The sequence below is a fragment of the Sesamum indicum genome, linkage group LG15 (genome assembly GCF_000512975.1).
Source record: "Sesamum indicum cultivar Zhongzhi No. 13 linkage group LG15, S_indicum_v1.0, whole genome shotgun sequence".
Lineage (NCBI taxonomy): Eukaryota > Viridiplantae > Streptophyta > Magnoliopsida > Lamiales > Pedaliaceae > Sesamum > Sesamum indicum.
Genome location: NC_026159.1, coordinates 3061572 through 3069800, shown reverse-complemented (window position 1 = coordinate 3069800; position 8229 = coordinate 3061572). Strand labels below are relative to the sequence as shown.

General features: G+C 37.4%; 1 protein-coding gene across 2 annotated transcripts; it reads right to left on the bottom strand.

Annotated features, from left to right (window-relative positions):
• On the bottom strand, positions 5385-8218 carry LOC105177658 (nodulation protein H). 2 transcript variants are annotated; one of them, XM_020698957.1, is made up of 6 exons: positions 7968-8218; positions 6900-7152; positions 6538-6796; positions 6236-6415; positions 6000-6155; positions 5385-5839 (listed from the first exon to the last, which is right to left on the bottom strand). In XM_020698957.1, exons 2-6 carry the CDS (start codon positions 7064-7066, stop codon positions 5666-5668), a joined length of 936 nt encoding a protein of 311 aa, XP_020554616.1. In that variant the 5' UTR covers positions 7067-7152; positions 7968-8218; the 3' UTR covers positions 5385-5665. The 2 variants fall into 2 exon arrangements, with proteins under 2 accessions (XP_020554616.1, XP_011099182.1); XM_011100880.2 differs by having other exon boundaries at positions 6900-7135.

Here is an 8229-nt window from a genome sequence, read left to right as displayed (position 1 = left end):
TGGGCTCAAAAGGTGACCGACGTGACTTTCCACCGTCAATACGCCGCCGTCCGAACGAATCACCATTGCGCACCACCACCGTTGGGTTGCTCTCATCAACGCGAGTCGAACAACACCTCTCCCAGCCATTTTCATCAACTCCTCGACGAGATTAGTTCTTTTAAAGTTCGCGACGCCGCCACCTTTGAACCGCCGTCAATACGCCGCCGTCCGAACGAATGACCATTGCGCACCACCGTTGGATTCCTCTCATCAAGGCGAGTCGAACGACACCTCTCCCAGCCATTTTCATCAACTCCTCGACGAGATTAGTTCTTTTAAAGTTTCGCGACGCCGCCACCTTTGAACCGCCGGATCTCCGCTGTCTGAACGAATCACCGTCTCGAACCACCGCTATTGGACTCCCCTCGCCAAGGTGTTTTGAACGAGACCTCACCCATCAATTTTCATCAAACTTTTTACAAGATGACAAGAGTCGGAGTCTTCGACCGCCGCCGTCCTTCCCGCCGCCAGCACAGCAAGAGGCCTCCCTTTTCCCTCCTTTTCCACATCACACTTAATATGCCATGTCATTCTTTTTTTTTAAATTTGAAAAATTGCCAAGTCAGCTAAAATTAATCAATTATGTCTCAGCCCTAATTTAAATGTCCATTGGACTCCACGTGGAAATTTCCGGCAAGTTGGGTAAGTTTCCGGTGAAAAAAATCCTAAAATTGAGCAATTGAAATACACGGAGGATCAAATTCAAACCCTAATAAGTTAACGGACTAAAATGGGATTTGACTATAGTTAGAGGAACAAAATTGCATTTAATCCAAATCAAAATAGTCTTGTAAAATTTGTGTTGGTTTTTCTAATTGTTACTGTTTTGGCTGTTACTTTTCAGACAAGCCAAGTGATGCAAATACCTCAACCCTCCATTTTCTTTGACTCTCCGTTGAAACTGGAATTAACAAAGAAGATTCCTTGAAAAGGGCACAACATTGTTGGTTCCTTAAGTTTGGGAACCCTCTGTGACTCCAATTTGAAAATCAAAGGCACTATTATAATAGAGAATCATCTAATTCCCTCCTGTGCTAGCTAGCCTATAGTGCATTATCGGTCATTTCTTGCAGTTTAATATTATCTTCAACAATATATATACTATTACAACGTGCAAAAATGTTGGTTTGATAGTGACGCTGGCGGCAGAAGATCTTCCCATTCCTTTTGTATCTAATGGTCTTCGACTGTATTATATTATTTTTCTTTTTGTATTTTCTTTCCTTGGACTAATTTCTTGTAGTGAAAACATTTAAGACGAAAAGTTAGAATGAAATTGGGAAAGAATAAAATATAAAGAAACATGCACTCGACTGACTAAAACGCAAGTTGCCAGGTTGTTGAAAGGAATAAGTATGCACTACTTTAGTAGTGGGGAAAGTAACAGTTTGTTCTGATGATGTGTTTCACTTTCACCTTCAAATCAAACTGTACATGTACTAATTTTAGTGAGAGGTCTTGTGGTGCCGATGGTGGCAAGAGTTGAAAATCAACCAGGATTTCATCATTTGGAACAATTACACTTCCCTCTCTTTCTCAATTCTATGGCGGCTTCTTCTGAATCACCGAATGTGACTCCCATTAATCTAGTCCAAACCCCCCTACCTAATATTGTCTTTTATTCTCACTCATAACTTTTTGGTATTCATATAATGAATTTAATTTTTATTTTCAAAGAGTTTAATATTCACTGAATTTGTTTGTTATCACGATTCCAACTACTTACTCTTTCCATCTCTAGTCATGTGACTGCCAGTGATGTATAAGTCTAAACTCCATAGCTTTTCTTTTCTTCCGGGTTGTAGCTAATATTTAAATATTACCATTTATTGTAGCACCCCTAAGTTGGTGTTCAAAATTGACAACATAAGTCTTGACTCTTTTAGTTGAGGTTAAAAACTGAGAATTTAAGTTAAATCCCTCTTGGTTGAGGGTTAAAGATTGAGCCTCGCCCGAACCATGAGTTGTAATAATAGTCACAAGTAAGTATAATATCTATTATGTTGCTAGTGAATAAAAGCATGTTACAAAAAACTCGCTCCATAATATCTTTAAAATAAGTTTTGTTTCCAATGGAAAGTATATTGCATGTTTCTTTCAATGTTGTTTTAACTATATATATGCAATCACTTTATGTAAATTCATGTTTGGTTTCAAAACCTAAGATGCACATTCTTTTATCTATAGGGTACCGAAACGTTCAAATTTTTACTATGTCTTGGTGGTACAATTGCATGATAAATGTAATCATTACACATACAACGTAAGGCGCTCCTATCTGGTAAGAGGTAAAGACTACCTACTGAGTGGAGCTATATGTACATGAGCAATGTAGCTAATTCTTTCCTAATTGCTGATAAATAAATTGAGTGAAGAATTCTTTGGAAATAAATATTAAGACTAAGATTTCAACCATTATTAACTTGCAAGTATTAATTAGATATGTTCAGTACATTGCATTTCATTCTCTGATGGATTTGATTGCCAAAGCCATCTTCTCTTATGCAACTTGATCAATACACAAATGATCCTATGCATTCTAAATATACCTTTCTTTCATATGCAGATTTTGTAATTTGGATTTGCATGCAAAAATATACATTTGGATTGATCAGCCTTCCATGTTGGAGATTCTTAATTCCTTCTGCTTTCTTATCATATTTTTGTTAATGTAATCCCTTTCGGCTGTAAAAATTTACAACTTTGAATTTTGTCCAAACAAAAAAAAAAAAAAAAAAAAAAAAAAAAAGAAATGTCAAAAAAAAAAAAAAAAAAAAAAAAAACAAGAAGAAGAAGAAAATTCAACTGTTTAAATTTATATTTGCTATTATCTAATAGTAATATGAAGCACAAAATAACTGTTATCATACTAACATAAGATGTACCAAATTCCTTCTGACGAATTTGGTTGCCAACGTACATCACTCTTAAACTGAATGATGAGGTTGAAGGATGTTAGATAGGGTTTCAAGGTGGTTATGTTTACAGCATTCAACAGATTGTAATTTCTAACACTAAAATACACATTAACTGTCTTGAAGTTTGTAAGTATAACTAGTGGTGCCCTAGACATGGTTGGAAGTTTTTCCAGGTTTCTTGGGCTGATTTTTACTGAAAGTTTCTCATATTCTCTAACTACACTAGATCATAATTAGGGAGCAAGCCTCCTATAGTTGCTTGTTTAATTTTTTTGTAATAGTTAAAGACTGTAGAATGTCACTTTGATAGGTGCCAGCCTTCTTCAAATCGGAAGGGTGAGGAAATTATGGATACAGTTGGTCAGTTTTTTGTTATTGAATGATCCTCTAAATTGCTTCATGAGGAAATCGAGGTTACTGTTCAAACTCATCAACACTTGTAAGATTGGAACTGTAAACGATGGCTCATTTTAAGGCATATCCCGGAAAAGAACATTCTAGTTGCATACATCATGGGAAATAGTGTGACAAACTTAAATTAATAATCAAAGTGATAATGCTTACAGGGGAAGATTACATACAGAATCTACTAGAATGATTAAAACATACCATGAACACATGAGATGATAAACATTTTTTCCACACCAAACTTGTTATTATAACCCTATATTTATCGAGAATGCCCAATTCCTGGGCTGTGACCAGGTGTTGTTGGCCTAAAGTCATCTGCATGGCCTGGTGCTGGTGGTGTAAATGCAGCCTCATTCCCGCATTTTGTCATGGTTGAGCAATCTCCAGGTAAATCATTACTTTCTTTGGCGAAAGTTCCAGAATCCTGTACAAAAGTCTTTCTGTGAGTCTGAAATTCATTTTTGATCTTGTAGTTGAAGCTTCTCCCTTGTGTGGATTGGGCTAACAAAATGGCAAGGAAGAACAAGGCAATGATCATTTTTGTTTGAGCCATAGGGCTTAGGGTTTAGAGTGGTAGAGAATGGATATTGCTTGAACACATGACTAGGTTCTATAAATGGGTATTTATAGAACCAAATATGTGAAGGCAGGTCCTCATTGATTGGAGATTCTTCAAGTGGAAATACATGTAGGATGTTATATTTCTTTTGTTAATTCTCTCAAGCATCTGTACGTGTGCTGTATTTGTACCATAAAATGCCAAGTATGTATTGTGCATGTCCGTTGTAGCTTGAGACTCTGCTCTTTAGTTGGCCAAAGTACTACCTTTACATACATACAATACAGTGTCTTTTTAGGTCGATTTATTCTCATGTACTTGTACATAACTTGTCTTATGAAATGATTCTACATTGGTTGCAATTTCTTTATAGCATTCAACACATCAATTGGTGTCTAGTAAGATTCATTCAAATGTCCCAATCCTAAGCTTCTTGATCATATGCTAGAATTTATAGTTGCCTCACAGTATTACTTGCACAGACGTATTGCACAAGTTGTGGGGTTGTAAAGTTCAACGCTTGTTCCAAACTTAATAAATACAAAACTAAGGGTACTTAGCCCCGGGGAATCAAAAGCAGAGAAAAACAAAGATAATGAATGCAGCTTCATGGTGCGGTGGTTGTGCAGCGTGCGAGTAATATAATATATTTGTGATGGCCCAATTAAACTTTTGTCATATATAATATAATTAATGTGGAGGGATTATATTAGGGGACAATATGTGGTTTGAGCCCACCATTCATGTTATTAGAATTAATTTAGTATATATATGACTCTGCTTATTTTCTCATATATATTCTTGTCTAAAGATTTGACCTTTCAGTCAGTGAAAGCATCTTTCCCACTGTCTTTCTTAGCACCTTTGCGGCTCTCATTAGCTCTCCTTAATATATCACAAACTACATCTCTTTGTTTATATGAAATACAAAAACTGCAATGTTAATGCCTCAACTTGTTTGTATCAAAGATGTCAACATAAGGGAAGGTGAAAAATGAAACCACGTTTCAGGTAGTAAGAATTATCCTTTCTTTCCATGACATTAGTGCCTCGAGGAACTTCATTTCGTCTGCTCCTAGTGTTGTAGGAAAATACGCCATTTTAGGCACTGTTACTGACCAAGCATATGTTATGCCTATAACTGCAGGTACATAGTTCAGTTGTGTTGGGGGGAATATTTGCGAGTGTAAAAATGCTTTATCCTCACAGACCATTGGAAATTAAAGGTCTTACTCCTGCCCATTTGAGTATATTAATTGTCCATCTTCTTAAAAATCACCCCTTTTCAACTGAATCAATCAGAGCGATAACATGATGGATTCTCTGATATGTTGCTGGGAAACATAATGCAATCAGACTCAAAATTATTTGGATTAATCAAATAGCACATGATTTTATCATTATGTAATTGATCTTTTTTATTGATTTATTTTCTTAGAAAAAGAGAGAATATGTGCGGAAATCATCAGGAGAGTGTAAATCATAAATGGGCCAAAAACTGCTTCCAGATTGGCAATGTCTACACATAAGTTACAGCGGGCTATACAGTTTCTTGTATGCTCAGAAAGACCAAAACTAGAAAGTTGAAGAAGAAGACTACAAGAGATGCAGGGCCTTGAATGAAGTTTGGCTAGGGAAGGGAAGATGGTCGAGATCAATGTTTGATTGATCTAGTGGATGATCAAAAGCTTCCAGAAAGAGTAAGTTGGTCCGCATCTGCAACCATCAATGGCCTCTAACTAGCGTAGTCAGTGTGGAGGAAACTCTCATAAGCTGTTCCTCTGAGAGCTTTGGTAACGTCGTCCCAATTCTTAATGTGGTCCAACAACAATCCTTTGTGTATCTTGATCTGTCGGCTTTTTAACTCCATTAACGGCAGCCCTAGAAACTCTTGCACGTCTACCAGTTTCTGGAATGGATAAGAGATGCGATGAGGAAGATGACGTGGGACCATCAAATGAACGTTAGGTCGGGTAAGCGAAAAGGACGACAAAGAAAAATGATGTGAAACTCGTAATTAGTAAAGTTGACAGAACTGAGATTTCCTAATAAGGTGACAACAAACTTACAGTTCGATTTTTGATGAGATCTTCATAGTAGAGAATGATGTGCCTAGTGCTGCTGAAATGCTCCAATGCCTCCAAGACCATCTTCTCCATTTGCTTTAAATCCATTACCAGTGATGTTGAATTGATTATGGGTTTATAGCTAGAAAGCTTATCAGCCTAAACCAAGCAGGTAAACATCAGATCTTATATGTATCTAAAGTTGGTGTAGCACAGTTCGATAACATGCAAAATAGTACCTCTTCATGTGAGTGAACATGGGACTTGTGCATTCCATTCAGGAGTTTAGCATATCGATCATAAGAATTAGCAAGCACTGAAACCATTCGACGCAGCAGATTTCTTCGGAAGAGAAATATTACTGAAACACCTCTATCATTGAAGTACTCAACAATTTCTTTATGGTACTCCATCAATCCCTGGATTAACGATCATGCTAGAGGTTAGCAATCTTAACAAGATGGCAACCACTCTCAAGCCCCCAAGACGACATGAAATACTCAGGAAATAAGTTCTGGTTGAATATGTTACAGTAGTTTACCTGATTCAGCATCCACTTGAAGCCGACTGCAGATGAGCATTGATTCTTGGAAGCACTAGAAACCCAGTCCAAATTGTAAACTCTATCCAGAGTTGACAAGATTGAGGAAACGTTATTTCTCCTCTCTTTCACGGAAAATATTTCTCCATTGGAGCTAACATTAGTATGGTTGTTCAAGAGAGTCTCAAACCATCCACTTCCAGATCTTTGCATGGACAGAATGGCAAAAGGCCGCACAGGATTACATGCACATTCAGCCCTTCATGCCCAAAAAAGCAAGAAAAACATAATATAGTGATTGTCTCTCACCAAATCTTAATGAGAACGAAACTTTTGTTTCAGACAAAGGTATAATAATTTACCTGCTAAAGGTGGTGGGTTTGGGATAGTGCAAGTAGGGAGTTTGAGATCTATCAATACTGTGACCATGGCAATGCCTCCAATTAACTTTAAGATTTAGGAATTTGGAACTTGTGTGAACATTAGTTTGCTTTAAACAGAATGAGAAGATATAAACACCACAGACCATGGCAAATACCAAGACTAATATCCTCAGAGAAGCTGGAGATTTCTTAGGTGGTTTTATGATAAGGCCTTCCTGAACTCACATGAAACCTATGTCAGTATGACAAGAAAGAAATAAATATAGCAAGAAACTTTGGTATGATTTCTGTAGCAGTAACAATTTGTCTCTCAAAATGCAGAAAAAAAAAAATCTCAAAGAAATAGTAAACCAATTACATAGAAATTCAAACACAGTAACAGATTCTCATTTTTGCTCCTCTCTTTTTCTGGCACAGTGTATCGACCTGACTGCTATGAAGTGAGGGAACAAAGTGAACGCTAGTGAACTCCATTCGCTCAGTATGCTATTCCGAAACAGAGCGAGGATGTAGATTACAATGAATAAATTGGAAGTACACTGCCTTACTGGTCCCAGGGGGCAAGTAGGCAGCTACGCCTTCAATACCCACCTGGTTCCAAGGAGCAGGCCTGCTGTGCATTCCCGGTCGCCCTCGCTGGAAGCCTCTTTCAAGGCTCCCGACTCAGCTGTCTATTGCTTGAAAGACAACAGGAAAGTATCACATGCAGCAACAAGGGGATTCCACAACCATGTTAACAAGCAGAGTTTAACAAAAACTTGTTTAATGTAAAGATCACTCTATTTAGCCAAAAACACCATGAAATTTCAGCTTCCATCCTCCAGGCAATACCCTGTGTTCCAACCTTTGGAAAAGAAAAAACACCAAAAAACCTACAAAATCATCCCAACCCACTAAAGATTTCAAAATTTTCAAATGTGTACCCAACTCCCATAAGCAAAACACACAAAATCTAGAACCAGAAAAGCTGAAATCCTGTATTCAGAAACAACACTACTCCTAAGCCCACAAAATTAAAGGCAAAAATAGAGGGTAAAAAGAACTGACCTTGGTGAAGAGACATATATCTTCAGCCATTATACCTCCCAAGAAAGAAAATGCAAAAGGGACCTTTCCCAAATACCTCAAATTTCATCAAACTCGTGACCACCAGCACCAAACCCACATGTAAGTATGTGAGTATGCATCGCCCATATTCTAGTAAACAACAAGGAGAAAGAATAGAAAAATGGTTTCCAAGTCAGCAGCAGCAGAGTGGGGAGTGGGAGCAAAGTTCCTCGTTATGAACAAAGGCAATAAAACAGCTGGG

Excerpts from the sequence above, each read along its gene's own strand:
- LOC105177658 (XM_011100880.2), bottom strand. The coding sequence starts at position 7,997 with ATGGCTGAAGATATATGTCTCTTCACCAAG. Across the intron at positions 7,136-7,967 it reads ATATATGTCTCTTCACCAAG|GAAGGCCTTATCATAAAACC; the intron begins GTCAGTTCTTTT and ends ATGTGAGTTCAG. Across the intron at positions 6,416-6,537 it reads TCAAGTGGATGCTGAATCAG|GGATTGATGGAGTACCATAA; the intron begins GTAAACTACTGT and ends TCGTTAATCCAG.